The following is a 19,713-nucleotide window of genomic DNA, read 5'->3' as shown; positions in this document are numbered from 1 at the left end:
GTAATCATCTCATTTCCATTATCTTCAAAACGTCTTTTGGGGTTTCTCTTTCGAATGTCCGGAAACTTTGGCGAGATGTTCAATTGAATAGCAACTGTTTTGCTTTCGTTTAAAATTGTATCCCATTGGTTCCTGTTCGACTTCAAATCAACTAATAAAGCATCTAGATGTCGGACCTCAAAATCTATGGTGGCGCCTCTAGCTTGGGAGTACGACGTTTCTTTCATTAATGGTAGTCGGTATTTTGAGCCAAATTGAGGACAGCAAGTTACATTCGAACTTGTTGATGTACTTGAGAATACCAGTAACATCTCCGTATGCTTGTGCAGTCAAATTTAGCTTAATTAATGCGTTTAGTGCTTGTGTTAAACCTGGAACATTGCCTCAATTCTAGCCGACCACCTAGTGTTTGAAAAACTGTAAAGACAGTTCGGTAAATTTTTTTTTTGGGATGTCCCATCGTTGTGGACTGCTGCTGAAAAAGGTAAAACATTTTTGTACAATTCCGAAGAAAGTAATTGCAGCCGTACAACATTCTGCAGCATCAACACCACATAAATTGAGACTGTGGGTTGCACAAGGAGAGTAATCAGCATTCGAGTTTTTGTCGAGACGTTGTGCTGCGTTGTAAGCTCCTTTCATATTGGCGCCGTTTTCGTACTCTTGTGCACGACAATCTCTTAATGGGATTTCGTGTTTACCTAGAGTATGGCAAATAAAATCAGCGATTTCCTGACCAGTTTTTTGGTTACAATCCACGAAAGCCAAAAACCGTTCTTGAACTGTAAAATTTGTTGCTTTCGAATTGAAATGGAGGTAGCACAAAATGAACGTAGTCAACGTGACTAGCATCAGGCTAGCAATATACTTGGCTTTCTTGCGTTGATCTAATATAGTTTCCCTCACGTGTTTTGCACAAATTTCTATAAACTCGTTTTGAGGCAGCTGCCAAATGAAATATTTATTCTGTGTTGTTATATCGGCCTACTGATTTGTATGATCGCGGGTTCGAATCGAGCTCAAGGCCTAACAAAAATGTTTTCTTTCTTCTATTCTAATTTAATAATTTTTTCAATTAAGAAAAAATTTATCATAACAATAATGATAAAATAATTATTTATTCTTAAATTTTAAGGAAAAGGACTTTTCAAATTGATTTTCATACTTCACTATAATATTAAAACGAAGTGCAGATATTCGTTGCTTTTGAAATTCGGCTTAAAAATTGCACATGGAACAACTAAAAACTCCCCTAAATTAAAAAAAAAATATCTTAGTACCTCTAAATCGCGGGCCCCCTCAAAAACCCCGGGCCCGGGGGAATCCCCCCATTCCCCCTCTCGTCGGGCCTGATTTAATCTTAACCTAATTTTAACCTACACTACATCCACTTAAAGTTTATTTGACGGATAATTTTTTTATATTGGAAAAATTATAAATAAGAAGTACTGGATTTTATTTTTTAAGTTTTCAGCCCTAAAATAATTTAAATATTTTGGAAAAAACGCATTTAGGCAATTCACAACTCTCCACTTGGACATTATGCTGCTGTTAAAGACCCCGACTACTTAAAAAAAGGTGCTTACAGTTTTAATCTTACCAAAATTTGCGATATATACATGATACGTAATAACACTACAAGTTCTGATCCCGTCCTATTTAGCTATTGCCTCCACAAAAGGTTTAGTTTCATAAAAAATACTTGAGTCGTTTTACCTCAGAGGAGATTAAGGCCGAGCTTCTCTTCCAATTAGCGTCGTGCTATTTTTAATTTTCCTTACGAATTGGGTGGACGAGACGTTCATATTTTATGCCCACTCCGAACGGCATCTGCGATTCAGATGAACTTTTACCGAGTTTGAATATTTATAACTAGTTTCTTGTAAATAATTTCGTTCGTGACGTTTTTCTTTAAACGTATCCTTAAAATATATGTAAGCAGACAACTTGGTATATAATGTTCGGCTTTATCCAACCTTAAACTTCCTTACTTTTTTCTTCTAAATTCGAAACATACGATCTCGTTTTAGAAAAAAGTTTCTTCACTTTGGTTACAATTCCCAAGTACTCACTTCGATCGAGTATTCTCGATACCTTTTACTGAGTATGAGCACTAGAGTCGACACTTTTATCCGAGTATTTTAAAAGAGTACCGGCATCGATACTTTTTTTTTAAGTTCTATCACTTGTTATGGGGAAAATATGTGTACCGAAATTTGTCAAGAGACTTAACTGGCGTTCTACTTATAGCTCTCGAAACGTTAGAAAGTGCTTGGAGAAAAAAGAGGAAAACCTCCCCTCCATTTCCAATTTTGTAAATTTTTTTCATTTTCATGGAATATATACACTGTAGAAGTTTTTTTGCAGATACGTAGCCTGTTATATCCTTTAACGGTCTCTTTAAATCTCTTCTATAGGTATAAAACTGCGCGTGGCTCTTTACCAAGTTCTGTAATTTTTCCAGACTCGTTCCCTAAGACAATTAAGTAGTTTACCAAGTTTTTTAATAGCAACTTAAACCGTTTTTGAATTTTGACCCATAATATTTTAAAAATTGAATTTTTCAGAAATGAGCGGCACTACGTTCCTTATTGAATATTTTAATTAGAGGTACATAAGTGTTTCAACCAACACATGAAATCATTTACTGAATAATCACGTTTTTGAGGTTTTCTAAAATATATGTATATACCTAAAATGTGGGCGTGGGTATTGTCTGATGTCGCTCATTTTAAATAGCTATGCGAGCTGAGTGCCATGGAATCCACATATAAAATGTCAACAAGATATCTTAAATTTTACTCAAGTGAACGGGTTCACATGGCTAAAAGAATTTCTTTTTCACCCGGATCATAGGAAATCAATATTTATTCTAATTAAATTGTTTTACTCAATCGTATTATAACGCCTTATGCTTGATTTTTAGTGGGTTGTATCCTTATATAAAAGCTCGTAATACAAAAGTGGTATATTTATCTCCTTATGTAACCCTTATTCTAATTGATCTATAAGCCTTCTAATAATGTAGTTATTTTCTTACTAATGGCGTCTAATAATCCCTTATGTGAACTTTATTTTAAATGTGTTGTAAGCCTTATACATAACATTATCTTTCAGATAAACCTTATGCCACACAGTACAGAAAAACAAGGAGTATTATAAGGATTACACCAAACTCGTGCTTATTACGCTAAATTATCGAAAACAGTAATGTGGACAGTTGGTTGGAATGCAGTTGCTCGAAATCACGTCCATTGTGACAGCCGTGATAATCGATTAAGAACAATTTAGCGATTCTAATAACACATTCAATGATACAAAAAACGGATTTACTATTAATTTTGTATGCTTTTGCATGAACGTTGAGAACTCTTGCTATGAGAAAGGGATGACGGAGTGGTAGTGAATTATGTCCTAGCTATCAACATCAAAATTTTGAATTTAATTTAACTATGTACATAAATAACTAAATAAAAGTATGATATGTGTGGCTGGGAATCATGTCCATAACCTGCAGCAATAAATTACCAATAGGTAAATATAGTTGACTACTTTACGGGATACCAGAGTATAACTCACTTTTAGGTGACTTCTGAAAGTTAGCTAATAACCGGTTGTAAAGTCATGCAGCATTGCAATGGCAACCACTGTGGAATTAAAAGAACTCAAACCGAAATAATTCTTAGTCAGAAAAAAATTTTGAAATATGAGAAAAAAATGTATCTTCTGACGCCAAATTTCAGATATTGTTTTGGGCTCAAGCAGTTTCTAAAAAAAACTCCCAAAAAAAAGACAAATAAACGTAACGTCTGGCGAACTGATTTCATGCAACCAGAATAAAAGCCACTTGAGGTTGACTTTCAGCTGAATGTGATGTACTGAAGATCGGGAATATTTTTATTATAACAGTTATGTATTACAGATGGAAATAGGCTAACTTACTTTTTGGTTTAAATAAGTTGAATCGTGGTTAGCTGAAAAGTAATGCAGAAGCATGGCGGAATTATATATAGTTCCGTCATGTGCAGACAAAATAATAAGCTCAGAATACTTTTCGGTCATTGCCGAAGCATGATACAAATATAACAAGGTAAAACCATGCTATAAAAAAGAAGGTAGTTCCACTCAAAATTGTTTGACATATTTAGGGATTTTTGAAGTTTCCGGTGGCCTGTGCACTGATACGGAGGCCCGATTCACAAAAAACTCACTTGCATTCTGCTAGCAGCCGGCACTCTTGCAGAAATAACATCAGGCCACAAATGTACAAGACAGTCATATGAACTATAATAAGGCAGTCGGTTCTATGTACCGGAGCGACTCGGGATTTTCCCGACCAAGGACTGTCATTTCAGTGTAACCCCATTTAATTTGTTGCGTCTCTCCCACAAATTGTCATCCTCCCAGCAGCTCCTTGCAGCAGGACTGCTCCATATTCTCTTACTCCGGGAAGGCATCGAATCCAATCCGGGTCCGTCTCCTGACCCCGGTCCTGAGAAATGGTTTTGCTGCATCTGCCGGAAAAGAATCTTTTTAGGACGGTCATACTCTGTTCAGTGTGTCTCGTGTAAGGGATGGTTGCATCGGACAGGCTGTTCTGGGCTTGATCCCAAAACCCGACGTCCACGTAACTTTTATAAATCTTTTATGGCTCCGTGCTGTTCACGCCCAAGGGCGTCCCGTAGTCTACGCCTAAGCCCCCCCCCCCCCCCCCCCCCACTACCTTCCAGCAGCCCCGCTACTCGGCAAGCCACAACAAGTACTCGCGCCCCACGGCGCCAACAACTCAAAGAGCTATACCACTCATAACTACTTCGTAGTAGAGTCGGTAGCAATGCTGAGCATCAGCCCCTGCCCTCGTCTTCTCCCCCCCCCCCCCCCCCCCCACTTTTCCGGCAGCAATCGTGTAGGTCAGGGAAACAGACTCTTAGTCCCTACCTCCGTTTGCACCGTTTGCCAGCACAGAATATATATGTTTGCGACATCCGCCCAATGCAGCTCCTGCCTTGGGTGGCGCCACTTTCCTAGATGTTCTGGCCTCCGCGACGGCAACCCCCCGACGGGTTTCACCACGCCATGTTGCCAAGTCGCAAACCCAAATCATCCGGGTACCCCAATGCTTGCCCAAGGACGCACAGTCCCAGGGCCACAACAGCAATTGCGTCCTGGCCTTCCACAACCCAGGCGTAGTCACCCGTCACCCCCAGAGTGGCGGCGTCTCCCCTTATGCACTTCAGAATTCTGCAGTTAAACTGTAATGGACTAACTGGGAAGATTACGGAGATAGTTGATTTCATGAAGCGGCACAACATCCGCATTGCTGCGATTCAAGAGACTAAACTCACAGCAAGTAATGTCCACAGGAAAGACCGCGAGAGCGGAAATGGAGTCGGCCTCGCGTTTATCATACACCACTCTGTGCAATATTATATATTTGATCCTGGAATCGACCGCAGGGACAATGTCTTAGAACGTCAAAGCCTATCTCTCCGGTCAGGCGATGCAAACCTAGAAATCATCAACATCTACATCCCTCCTGCCACCTATTGCCCCAGTGGATACCGCCCTTATTCACTGGCAACAATCGCATTATCTTGGGCGATTTCAATTCCCATAACGATCTATGGCACTCAAACTTGCGGGCGGACAGTAGGGGTGAGATGTTGGCGGATCAAATAGAAGAAATAACGTTCTGCACAATAAACGGAGACGCCCCCACACGTATGGTAGGAAGCTGTCACAGTTCGCCAGATATCTTCGCAGATCAATCGTGAGCGCAGAACTCGTAAACTGTGTCAACTGGCAGCCGATGGTAACATTGGCATCCGACCACCTGCCTATACTTATTTCGCTCGAGCGGACCGCCGAATTTATCGTCACCGAAAAACGCACTTTCATAAACTTCAAAAAAAGGAAATTGGGAAGAATATAAATCTTTTACAGACAACCTCTTTGCTGCCCTCCCTATCCCGACTGATGCCCGCCAAGGGGAGCGTGCCTTCCGTAGGGTCATTGAATCCGCCTCGGCACGTTTCATTCCCGCCGGGAGAATTCCCGAAATACGGCCCACTTCCCGGCGGAGGCCGCAAACTTAGCGAGAGAACGTGACCTTATAAGACAGCTTGATCCAGGCGACCCCCAAATAAGGGATATAAACCAACGCATCAGATTGCTGGTGGGCGAACACAAGCGGGTGAAATGGGAGGAGCACCTAAGAGGTTGTAACCTCTCTACCGGTGTGGGTAAATTTTGGTCCACCGTAAAGTCCCTATCGAATCCGACTAAGCACAAAGACAAAGTTTCCATCGCCTTTGGCGACAAAGTGCTGTCGGATACGAAAAAATGCGCGAGCGCTTTCTGCCGACAATATATAATGCATTCTACGGTCGACAAAGGTAGACGGAGTGCCAATAGACACGCACATAAACACAAATTCAGCGCGTCACCAATCACCATCACCGCTAAAGAGGTTGAGAGCGCCATTGGTCGCGCTAAACCATCCAAAGCAGTGGGCCCAGACGGCATAGCCATGCCGATGCTTAAAAGCCTAGGGAAAGAGGGTTTCAAATATTTAGCGCATGTCTTCAACCTGTCTCTTTCCACCTTTGTCATATCCGAGAAATGGAAAATGGCCAAGGTGGTCCCGCTACTAAAGCCTGGGAAATCAGCTAACATAGGAGAGACGTATCGTCCGATAACTCTCCTATCGCCAGTAGCAAAGACGCTTGAAGCCATTTTGCTCCCTTATTTCCAAGCAAATTTGCAGCTAGCCTCTCATCAGCATGGCTTCAGAAAACTCCATAGCACTACCACCGCGCTAAATGCCATTAGCACCAAGATAAATTGCGGTTTAAATCAATACCCCCACCATATAACAGTACTCGTACCGCTAGACCTATCAAAAGCTTTTGATACGGTCAACCATGGCTCGTTACTGCAAGACCTGGAAGGGTCTACCCTTCCCCCATGTCTTAAAAGGTGGACCACAAATTATCTGGGTGGTCGGCAGGCATCGGTGCAATTTAGAAACGAAACATCAAAACCAAGTAGAATTAAACAAGGGGTGCCACAGGGTGGTGTCCTATCCCCACTTTTGTTTAATTTCTACATTTCTAAGCTACCTTCACCACCGGAAGGAGTCACAATCGTTTCCTACGCCGATGACTGCACAATAATGGCCACAGGCCCAGGCCCAAAGATCGATGAGCTATGCAATAAAATAAACGGCTACCCCCCCCTGATCTCGCCAGTTTTTTCGCCTCGCGAAACCTGGCATTATCACCGACTAATTCTTCCGCGACCTTATTTACAACATGGACGTCCCAAATATCGACCATTTTGAACATCCACGTCGATGGCACTACGCTACCGACTGTCCTACACCCCTAAACCTTGGGTGTGACGTTTGATCAGGATCTACATTTTGGTGAGCACGCAGCCGCAATTGTTCCGAGAATTCAGAGCCGTAACAAAATCCTCAAATCCCTTGCTGGCAGTACCTGGGGAAAAGATAAAAAAACGCTCATGACTACATACAAAGCAATTAGCCAGCCGATTACGTGCTACGCGTCACCCATATGGTCGCCAAGCCTAAAAATTACCCACTGGAAGAAGCTACAGGCCTGCCAAAATACTGCTCTCAGAATTGCCACGGGCTGTCTTCTTATGTCTTATGTCCCATCAGGGAGAGAAATGAGATGCTGACCAAACAGTTCCTGTTGAATACCCAGAAACCTGAGCATCACAACAGACATATGATTGATGAACCAGCACCGCCTAGGGGCTTAAGGAGTCATCTCCGTAAGCATTTTGAGGAAATACGGCACCTGAGAACCCAGCCGTATGAAGCGAAAAAACACAAGCAGGTCCTTGGTGAACTCCATAAACAGGCGTCGGACCTTTATGCCGGGAATTGCCCGGTGAATCCCGTACTTAAAGAAAAGTATCCAAAACTCGCTGAAGAGGAACGCATACTCCCCAGGGAAACGCGTGTCACTCTTGCTCAACTTCGTTCTGGTTAGTGTAACAGGTTAAACTCATACCTATCCAGAATCAACCCCGACATACAAAATGTATGCCCCGCTTGCAATGTGTCCCCACATGACACCAACCATCTCTTTAATTGTAATGTGGAACCAACGCCTCTAACACCACTTTCCTTATGGTCCACCCCTGTTAAAACGGCAAGTTTCCTTGGACTCCCGTTAGAGGATATTGATGACAATTTGTGATCCGTCGCGGCTGTTAGGTGGGGCGAAGCATTGCTACAACAACAACAACAACATGAACTAGAACAGAACAGATGCTGGCTCGCAAATGTATGCGAATCTTCAAGGGTTTCTTTTAATTTCATGCTCGGTGAACCTTTCCAGGCATTGCAAAAAAAATGCCGACTTCTTAGGAAGACGCCGGTCGTCTTGTCTCAATTTGATTATCCCCACATGACGCAAAGGAGCATATTGAGTGGAGCTTTTTTGCAATAACAATTCGGTGGACGGAAAAGTTCTGTCGCAGCCGATAAGGACCCGATTTATGATAAGCTTGATGTCATTCTAGCGCTGTTATCTTCTTGACATTAAGACCAAGTTTTCGACTGAACGTCAAAATGGAAAAAGGTGTCCCTTTTATCAGTGTGCTAGTAATGGCAAGAAACAAAAGGTTAACATTTTAAAATAACTTTCGATAAATTTATTATAATTATTTTATCTCACATTAGAAAAAGTAACAAATTTCTGTAGTTTCCTTTGATTTGGCATTCACAAAAGTTTTTGGAGAGATGTTTTAAAAATTTTTTAAAAATCAAAAGACGATTATGGCCGCCGAGGAGAGAATGGTTTTACCCATGATTCAATCACAAGAGGTTTGCTCGACAGACGAATTTTTTGACAATTGCAGCCATTTTGCTCCCAAATCGAATTGACATCCATTAACTGTGTAGTTTCTTTGCAATTTTTCGAAAAATATTAGTAGTAGAAATAAGAAGCAATCAGAATCCCCGATAAGTACTGAACTGCATAATTCCTTAGAATATTTATTTTAATTTTATGATGAATTTATTAACTATGCCTTGATCTATTAGTGTGGCTGAACATAGCTAATTTTTTGAAAAGTACGGACACCAAGGAATCTTGCACTTTCGTAAACTTATGAACATACGAAACCTAAACCACTTCAAATTTCATCGTTCAACGTCAAAAACTCGACTAGTAAATCGGTTTACATAAAAATGTAATTAGTAAATATCGGAGATGCCATAACGAAATGTACTCATTGAGCATGTTAACTTATTCATTCCGTATGTTCGGAAAATTCGTCCCCATTTAAGAATTTGGGGAAACAATTTATATTTGGAATATTATGTAGTATATACTTATTTGATATATTCGGACCTCGTGAGGTAGTATAAAACGAACCTGTTCCGAATATTCTAAATTAACGGAAGACTTCCATTAATACTCAAGGTAAAGGAGCTTTCCGAAATTTCAGAATAAAAAGTTGAATACTCCCTGTGTAACAGGACCGCATAAAAGCTGGACTCTTCTGTCAAAGTCAAGACCGGAATATAAATTTCTAAGACAATAAGCCATTTTCTTTTACATTTTTTTTGGCAGACCATGTCGGCTGCCTTTTCAATATCGTCCTATCTCAAAATATTTTTCAAAAACTTCCCATTTCATGATTTGTCACAAAAATGCCCTATATTAGAATTAGATTGAAGAACGCCTCAGAATGATTTTCATTAACTCCCTCTTATGTCAAAATGCATTGAGCTTATGCTCATATAGGGAGTTTTTGAAAAAAATATTGATAGTGTATTTTTGAACAACATTCTAAACCAATAATTCGAGGGCGGAAATAAATATTCTAGCTCGTTCAAAAGATATTTTCGAAAAACCGAAAATTACCCCGGGTTTCGTTGACGGCCTTCAGCCGAGCTTATAAAAAATTACCCTGGCCGGTCCACCAATGAGGTCGGATCAAAATTAAATGCGTGCAAATTCCCTTTGTACACAAAATCTTTTTCAGTGCACAAAAAGATTACAACAAACACATGAAAATTGCCAACTTCAACTGCACATATCTCGGGACAGAGATACAATTTTTCTTTTCCGCCTTAGGATTATTGTTGTCGAGGTCACCTATCTCGATATTTTTGGACGCGTATTAGCAGTCCTGTTCTAGACTTTTACCTGAATAAGTTAACATGCCCAATGAGTACATTTCGTTATGGCATCTCCATTATTTACTAATGACATTTTTACGTGAATCGATTTAATAGTCGAGGTTTTGACGTTGAACGATGAATTTTGAATTGGTTTAGGTTTCGTATGTTCACAGGTTTACGAAAGTGCACGATACCTTGGTGTCCGTACTTTTCATAAAACCTATGTTCAGCCACACTAATAGATCATGGCATAGTTAATAAATTCATCATAAAATTAAAATAAATGTTCTAAGGAATTATGCAGTTAAGAACTTATCGGGTATTTGTAAACTGATTGCTTCCTATTTCTACTACTAATATTTTTCGAAAATTCGCAAAGAAACAACACAGTTAACGGTTGTCAATTCGATTTGGGAGCAAAATGGCTGCAATTGTCAAAAAATGTGTCTGTCGAGCAAACCTCTTGTGATTGAATCATGGGTTTTACCTTCTAATCTTTTATCATGCTTTTAAGTGTTTTAGCAGCCTTTTGTCAGGATGCTCAATATGGCGGCGCATAGGGCCAGCTGCCTTCAGCGGGTGATAGAAAGAGATACAGACTGAGTCACCGATAGTCAATAAAAAATCAGGTGATCCATTCTATTTGCAATTTTGACGTCTATGCACACTTGTCTTATCCACAATGGGTTTTACCTTCTAATCTTTTTATCATGTGCTGAAGTACTTAGCTTTTTCATAGCAAATAAACAGACAATAGTGCACGTTAGTTTATAGAAAACCAACTAGCGATATACGCCGCCAATTTTCGTCGTTTTTCGCATGCCGCCGCCAAATGTCAAAAATATCGGCGCGGCGGCGGCGTTCGGCGCGTTAATGTATTTTCTACTCATTTAAGACTGTCTAGGCCATTTATTGTTCATGTCAAAAATTGGTCCGATATAGTCGAAGGGGTTATCAACGGATGCGCCCCACTGCCAGTTATAGGAATCCAATTGCGAAATTAAATAAAAAAATGTAAGGCGCGATAACCTCCGAAGAGATCTAAGGCCGAGCCTCTCTTCCAATTTGCGAAATTGATCTCTTTTAATCCATTCAAAAGTAATTTAAACAAAAAAACAGTCGCTTTCAATGCCAGCTTAACACGGATTTTGCATCACCCAATTCACCAAGTTATTAAATTAAAGCATTAAAAGAAAGGTTATATAAAAAATTTAAATGCTCACTTTGCATAATTAAAAAAAAATAATAAGTGTTTAAGCGACTTACGTCACTTAAAGTCTTCGCATGACTTGCGCTCATGCACCCATGCATCCCTGCAAAAAATTCCTTTACAAGCATCCCTGCTGTAATTGGAACTTCGAATGCGACATTGGAATTGCTTCCAGTGTTGCATAGTATATAGTCTATTGTCACTTAATTTTCGATCATCGTCGAGGACACATCATAGTCAACGAAGTATTTTTTTTGAACAAATCACCGCCGTCACATCAAGACGACCAGGATTAAGAGGATACATCTTCAGCGTCAGCACATCTAAGCCAACGTGATAAGTATCTCATATAAATATACATTTTGTACATTTTTCCCAAAATCCCAAAACTCCCGGTTCCATTCCTGTGACTTCGATATATATGCATACATATGTGCATAGGTTCGCTCATGCACATATATAGCTATCTACAGAAACATCAATCATCGTTTATATTTTCCATTTACCTAAATTGTTACCGATTCATGAATTCGAACATTTTCTTAAGTCGATAGTTACCTAGTTTAACTTTCATCATTGAAGTTTGGTTTACTTTAAATTTAATTCCTTACATCTTCCTTTGTTAGTTCATAAGTTGTTATTGTTAATAAAAACCCTGAATTAATTGAAAGGAAGTTGTACCCATCAATTCGGAATACCTACCCTGCGTGAGTATAATTCCCAATTTGCATTCAGACACACCCCTAGTGTTCAACAATAAGGAACAATGGATTCAAATAAAATGACCCAAGTCGAACATGTTTTGAAATTGTCCTTAAGTTGTTAAAAAAGCAAGCGAAATCAGTGATGCAAAATCCTTTAGTAGGTTCCAGAGGTTTAAGCACTCCTTTGAAATGATTCACCTCATACTTAAGTTGAAAATATATCTACATACATACGTATATGTACATACGTATTGAAAAATCACTTGGCCTTATATTCAAACATCTGTTGTTTATTTGTGGAACTTCAAAATAGCGTCTGAAATGTTAATTTTGATTTTCACACTTCATCATTCAATACCCAAGTCTTGGTTTGACACGTGTTAAAGTTGGCGGTCATATCTCCAATTATCCCAGAAAAGGGAACTGGAGCTGGGATGTACTCAACACATCTACAGTTAAGCCAATCATTCCGACTTCCTGACGCATGCAGTGTATTCCAAGCCGAGGTCTATGCCATAGACAGAGCGGCAAGGCTGCTCCAAGATAAGGCGGTCTCCAACACTGATGTAGCAATTCTTGTTGACAGCCAAGCCGCCTTAAGGGCATTAGAGTCCAACATGATAAAATCGGACATCGCGCGGAGGTGTGGAGCCTCTCTGGCTTCTATAAGTGTGACGGCAGTGTTGGTTAAATGAAAATGCACAAAATATTTTAAGAATGCAATTTTTTAAAACAAACAATTAACACACTGGTATCTATGTAGAAAAATTGCTCGTTGCTTTTGTTTTAGACAAACATGAACTTAAAGAAAATTTCCAAACCTCACCTTAAACGCGCTGCTTGGCATACCGCACAACTTGTTGCAAATACTCATTAGAAATCAGTTCCGTTAAACCATCAAAACTTAGTGACCAAAATTCTGGATTATTATCAAATACTTTGCCCAAAGTAAGAGCAATTAATCGTAACTTTTCGGGATCTGCTGGTTGACGACAAAAGCAGATAAACCCCACAACTGACAACACAATCATCCCTATTCTGCATTTCGATTGAATTGGAATTTTTTCGATTTGGCAACTTTGGTATTCTGTGTTCCAATCTCTTTCGATCCAACTTCGAATCGTTCGATTTTGTGTATTCTGCATTTCGATCGTAGTTCCGTTTTTCTAAGTTGCAAATTTGTTGGCGGAAAAATATTTTATTTTTATTTTTTTATTAATTTATAACAGAATTTTAACAAAAATTTAAGATGGTGATTGTTTTTTATATGTTTCCAACACAAGTGCAGTATGAGACGTTGGCTAATTTAATGTCAACAAAGCGGGATATGGTGACTCCTGGGAAGCCAGCCTTCGCATAAAATTCTTGCTTCGCTTGTATTTTCTCCTCTTCACTTTGTTCAAATGTTATCCACTGAGGGCATAATTTTACGTCGATGCCGAAGTCCTTGGACGAATTTGCCCTGCAAAAGTATCTAACACATACTTGAAAACATCCTCATTAAGTCCGAAAGTTTTTTTTGAACCTAAATAAGAAAATAAGTCATTAAACTTTACCACTTTTAAGTTCAATTTCTTACAATTCGTCACTCATCTCAAATGAATTACACAAATCTCGCAATATTTGCCATTCCATCCTCGCCTGGCCATTTTCGTATGCGTTGCTTCCAACTCCACAAATAATGCCGCGGCTATTGATTCCATTATAATAGATAGCTATAATTTGTGCCTGTTCGTTGGGTACAGTTATATGCCAAAGCAAGCTGCCGGAGTAGAGAAAGTGAAGCGAAAACGTAAACAATCCTTGCGAAAAGAATAAATAAATCTTTATAAAGTATTTTAGGCCAGTGCAATGAAATTAGCATCCATAAAATTCAGAAAATGTCAACTATATTCGTGCAGGAATCCGTTTTAATGAAACTTGGTGGCCACGGCAGGGAATTGGCCAAAAGAACGACAAAAACACTCTTACAATTATGAAAGCACTTCACTCAAAAAAATATAACACTGCGGCAATATATTCTATTGCTTTTTTTGTACAAAATGATCCACGCCATAATATATAAATTATAAACGTTTTTCAGTGTTTTTTTACAAATTTTCTTTATTTTATTTTGTCCCAATGTTCACACATTCCGTACAAACAGCTGATTTCGAAAAATCATTTGCTCTTCCTTTTCTCTTTACAATTCCGTCGTAATGCAGAATACCCAACTTCGATTAAAGTGGAGCGTAGAACGGGAACGTAATCGAAATGCAGAATAGGGGTGAATAACTCATATATATGTGAGGTGGATTGTTGTTTCTTTTGTCCATATTGATGCTTTAATGAGCATTTTGAGCATGAAATTTTAATGAGCACCCCTGGCGCCTTCACGTAACAACGGTAGCAACCAGGAACGTTCTAACAGCACTTCACCCTTGCTATTTGTTAGTGGTATTATGCGCAAAACATTTTCCGGCCCCATTGATTGTATTGCTGCAATTATGGAGTGCTCAATTTGTATGCGCATTGAGCTTTGAGTATCACGCAATTCACTCTGGTCATCCAAGAGAAGAGATCCAAGCTGAAAGATTACTACACCTTATTTCTTTCTAATTTCTTTAATTAACTAGTAATGTACCAAATAGTTTTCCAAATCACTCATTTCGCTTTTTTTTATCAGTATTTTGCTCTTATTTATTGCCAGTAAGTTTTCAAAAATATTGTATTGCAAATATCACGAGTTTTACAACGAAAATATAAAAAAAAAGCGTCAAGATAGGTGTTCACAACACAACAAACATTAGGGGGACTCAAGTAACCGTATAAATGCCTTATAAAGTGTGTAAACGTATAAGTTTATCTAGTGCGTAAACGAGCTGTCAAATTTTGTATGAAAAATCATTTACACAGTTTGTATAAATTTACGCGCATATTTCATTGTGTAAACGCGGTAAACTCAAAGGAATGCAACCTTGCAGACATTACAACAGGCATTTTTATCAGAAATCTCCAACATCAGCAAGTAAAGGCGTTTTAGTTTTCATTTTTCACTTAATCTTGGCATTTTTTAATTTGTATAACAATCAAAAAAATTTTGTTTGGCAATAATACAGCTGATAAACAATCAAGTTTATCATGAGTATTACTAGGTGCGTTCATATAACCGCGTGTGTAAATGGATATAATTTTACACCTTATAAGTTTATATGCTTTCATGAGTCCCCCTATTGATAATTGACAAAAATGTTTTAATTTTCGCGCTTAAACAAACAAAGAAAACGTCAATAATAAACAACAGATGATTTTGACAGCTGTAATGTTACCAGTGTTGTTAAATATATGCAGGGAAATTTTAACCGAGTTTGGTGTTCTTTTCGTGCTCGCTAAGAATCGAACGCGGCTATTGATTTTTGTATGCCTTAGGGTTCTCCTTAGACTACTTCAGATAAGCCTTAGTATCATATCACTAGTATTTGCAACTAAGTTTATATAATAAATTTTAAATAAATTTGTATTCTAAAAAGAGAATGCGTATGTCACCGTTCATTTAGAATGCACATAGGGATTACAGGTAAGGGGCCACCGAAATATAGGTGCGTCGGGGCCATGGATTTTGAGGGCCGCAACGACCCTATGTCGTTTTTATTTTGAATTGTAAGCGTTTTGAGTAGGCTCTGCGCCTTTGTCAGTTTTTTTTAAGGCATGATATGACCTTTTTCTGTTTATGGCGCAGGACAACAAAGTTGGCAAGAACCCCGCCCAGCCTACATGACTACCCACAGTGCACCACTAGATCATGCCGACCGCCTTCCTTGCTGCTCCACTGAAAATGTGTTGCCATAACACTTTACAACCCATATAAATACTGTGTACCAAGATAAATTTGCGGCCATCCATTGAACACATCTGGCAGGCGGAGCAACACACCAAACGTTCTATGTAAATCCTAAAACACAAATACATACAATGTATACTCAGAAAGTTGTTCTGTGCACCGCCCAGGGCTAGTTTATAAAGGGCGACCAGAGATTTAATGCAGTCCGCGATATTTTTTTATATTTCCGCCATTCTAATATTGTTATTGATTTTGAGATTCCAATTTACAAAAACATCATGCCACCTTAGCTGGAATAATTTTCGCAAAGAAAAAAGGCACTGCAAGGAAGTAGATATAAACCGTTCCAGAGTATATGAAGATAGGTGAAACAATTCCAGGTAATTCTTTGCTTTAGCTCACAACTGCTAAAACTCGTCCAAAAATATCGGGACAGGTGTCAAAAGATGCGTTTTGAACCCAGGACCACGAATCCGAAAGCGGAAATTAGAAATTTTATTTCTTTTCGAAGATATTTGCAAACAAATGTTTAAACTTTCATTTGGTTGTTGTAATTTTGATGATTTTGTCGTACCCATAAGGAAAACTGTGGGTAAAAGTGTTTTGCGCGGATATAGTTTTGGGCTCCAAACCGGTGTTGGACCCATCCAGGGTAATTTTTTATGATTGCGACCAAAGCCCGCCAATGCAGAAAGCTTTTCTGCGCAAAAATACTATGGATCCCACCCGCGGTTTCGGAGCGCACCTGGGCCATTTTTCGGTTTTTTGGAAATATCTTTTGACAGAAATAAAATTTCTAATTTCCGCTTTCGAATTCGTGGTCCTGGGTTTAAAACGCAACTTTTGACACCTCTCCCGATATGTTTGGACGAGTTTTAGCAGTTGTGAGCTAAAGTAAAGAATTACGCAATTCCAATATAGTAATGTATATATATATATTAGGCCGGGTCGATTTGTGGGGAGGCAAAAAAATCGCCCATTGCTCTGTGAAAATCATATTCTAGGGATCAAAATAAGAAATTTTGCCGAAGGCACCATACCTCTAAAACGAATTCTGATGCCCCCCCCCCCTTTGGGTCGTAGGGGCAAATTTTGAAAAATCCCACTTTAAAATGCCTATGTTTTTTCTTTTTGGAGTTTATTTTTCTCTTTAGAAATTTATTTATTCAGAACATATGTAAATGAAAAAATGAATTTCACTTAGTAATAGAAAAGAAATTAAAAAAAATTATTAGAAATTAAAGTTTTTACAACCCCCTTTTAAAACCAAGGCATCACTGTGATGCATTTGCATGTCGTAAACATAGTTGTGTGGGTTTCTTATTCAACCGTTTTAAAAAATGAAGGTATCACTGTGACACAATTGCAGATCGTAAAATTGCTTGTGTTGTTTTTTTAAGCCACCATAAGACACAGCAGGTAGAATTGAAATTGCCCCTACCCAAAAGTTCAACCCAAAGGGGGGGACATCAGAACTCGTTTTAGAGGTATGGTTCCTTCGGCAAAGTTTCTTATTTTGATCCCTAGAATACGATTTTCACAGAGCAATGAGCGATTTTTAAATCGACCCGCCCTAATATATATATAGTAATATAATAATCAGATTTTGGTCCTTTTTACGCTGTAGCCAGGATTTTGGTAATTTTGTCTGATGTAAATATTGTAACGATTTTACTTGCAAATCCTCTTATTTGCCCTTCTGCTAAGTTCGAATAGCTAAACTGTTGAATAAATAACTCCAATATTGAATAATGGAAAAATGGCCTTTATTAAAGTACTTCACAATAACACTTATACTTTGCAACTAGCTTGCTTAACAACCAAACTGATTGATAGTTCAAATGAAACTCTACTATTGCCCGACAGATTGCGTGCTTAATCAATAACTGCTTGATAGCTCAACTCAAACTGAATTCCAGCGCCTCTACATTTGCTGCCTTTTATACTCTCTGTTTTCAACGTTCGCATCTTCTAGGCGCTTCCATTTCCAGAATCTACTAGTTCCCATCGGCTCTCAAATTTCTCAGCTGTAACTACAATTGTACGATTTTATAGCTTCCCTCATTGCATACTTTCAGGAGTGCATGTGTTTGTGCATTGATTCTCCGCTGCTCGTATACGTACATGGCACATATGTGTAGACGCAATTATTGTTTCGTTTATGTAGGTACATAATGATTTATCTATGGATGTGCATGATATCACTGTTTAGCATCGGCTTAGAGATAGCAGCACCCCTTAGTTTTGCTAATATTCGTAACACTGCCCTCCACTTAAGTCTGATTAGACAAATCTCCCGATCTAAACACCGCTAGCATCTCCAAATGTACCACTCTTCTAATCCGTGGTTTCCTAGTGGTTCGTATGCGGTAGATGGTATCACTGATCTTCTTCACAACTTTGTACGGCACTTCCCAACTGCACCGAAATTTGGCTGGAACATCTTTCCGCCGGTGAGGGTTGTTTAACAGTACCAAATCTCCCTCCAAGAAACCTTCCGAATTTTTGTTCTCATTGTACCTGCGTTTCATCTTACTACTCATTATTCTTGATCCTTCCCTCGCACTCTGTTGTTTGGCCAATGAACTTCTTCGCAGAGCTTGCACTTGACGGATCGACTTTGCATCATCATTATCGTCTGGACGTTTCTCAACAGTAGTGCGCGCTGGCTTGAAACCACCCTTGCATTCATTCTGAAAAATTCTTTCAGTCATTTTAGTGCGTCCATTAGGGTTTGTGGATGCTGGTCTTTCTCTCGCAGGTACCTTCGGTTTTGATTTGTTTGGTCCATTCGTTCCATCAACCCTTGCCCGATCTGCTGCCTTTGACTTTTGCGGTTTTGTCGAATCTCTTTCACCAGCACTCGATTACTGCTGAACCCTTCTTCCAAACTGGAGAACGCATAATCTTTCTTGGCATATCGATCCTGATGTCATGGTCAACTAAGAAGTCCACTCCCAATATTACTTCAACGATCTCCGCCACAACGAATTTGTGTAGAACCATGACCGTCCCAATTAGGACTTCACATATCACTTCTCCCTGGACTTTGTTATACTCGCCTGTGACCGTACGCAACCTTGCTCCAGGTAACGGTTTTACTCTCCTGTTGACTAAATCAGATCGAATCAAGGAATGAGATGCGCCCGTATCTACAGTCAGAACACGCTACTTGCCATCCACATTCCCTCTGACGGTAAGACTGCATGATTTCTTTCCAATTTGCGACACAGGTATCACAGGACATTCAATAGCTGGAGCTAGCTCTCGATTTTTCCATCTGGCACGCTCTTGCTCATCTCCTCCAGCTTTGCCTTTACGGCAGGCATCGGCATTTAGTGGCACAATTGTGCACACTCAATCCACACGTATTCTTATTCTCTTTAGTTTAGTAGTCACTGAGCATTTGGCGCAGCAACATCGATTGTGTGCGTCGCTCGCAATGTTGACGAATGTTATTAGCAAGCAAAGATCGTTTGTTAATTTTTTCAATGCGCACAAGCGAAAAATATTTAATGTTGACCAACCCAAACGATCTTGTCTTGTTGTTTGCTAATAAGCGAATGAACTAAACAAACCGATGCATCAAGTGATGTGCGCGATTATCGTGCTCTCACTAACACATCTGCATTTCCAATATGCCGATGCCTGGTTTACGGCCACCCAAGTTGGAACTACCAGGACCAAGATCGCAATGGCGTGCAATGTGACCGAGCTTCCCGCATTTGAAACATTTGATAACTTTTTCATTCCGCTTTTGCGATCCTTTCAGCGCCTCCAATATTGCGTCTACCCACTCTGGCCTTTCTACCTC

The 19,713-nt window shown here is 39.4% G+C and overlaps 1 protein-coding gene and 1 long non-coding RNA gene across 3 annotated transcripts in view; one reads left to right on the top strand and one right to left on the bottom strand.

Moving 5' to 3' along the window:
* The window catches only part of LOC137249204 (zinc finger protein 665-like), a 146,921-nt gene extending 143,360 nt beyond the window's left edge, over positions 1-3,561 (top strand). For both annotated transcript variants that reach the window (XR_010952287.1, XM_067780506.1), the window contains one exon: positions 3,118-3,561. Coding sequence is in view for 1 of the 2 variants with exons in the window: in XM_067780506.1 (XP_067636607.1) it covers positions 3,118-3,162 (45 nt within the window). In the remaining variant the exon portion in view is untranslated. The remainder of the gene's footprint in view (positions 1-3,117) is intronic.
* A 9,617-nt stretch (positions 3,562-13,178) lies between these two features.
* LOC137249216 (uncharacterized) lies at positions 13,179-14,837 on the bottom strand. Its single transcript, XR_010952291.1, has 3 exons — positions 14,703-14,837; positions 13,659-14,645; positions 13,179-13,604 (listed from the first exon to the last, which is right to left on the bottom strand). It is a non-coding gene; the product is annotated as an uncharacterized lncRNA (long non-coding RNA).
* Positions 14,838-19,713: the final 4,876 nt, after the last annotated feature.

Source organism: Eurosta solidaginis, chromosome 4 (assembly GCF_040869045.1).
Source record: "Eurosta solidaginis isolate ZX-2024a chromosome 4, ASM4086904v1, whole genome shotgun sequence".
NCBI classification, from domain to species: Eukaryota; Metazoa; Arthropoda; class Insecta; order Diptera; family Tephritidae; genus Eurosta; species Eurosta solidaginis.
This window is presented reverse-complemented; position numbering and strand designations above follow the sequence as displayed.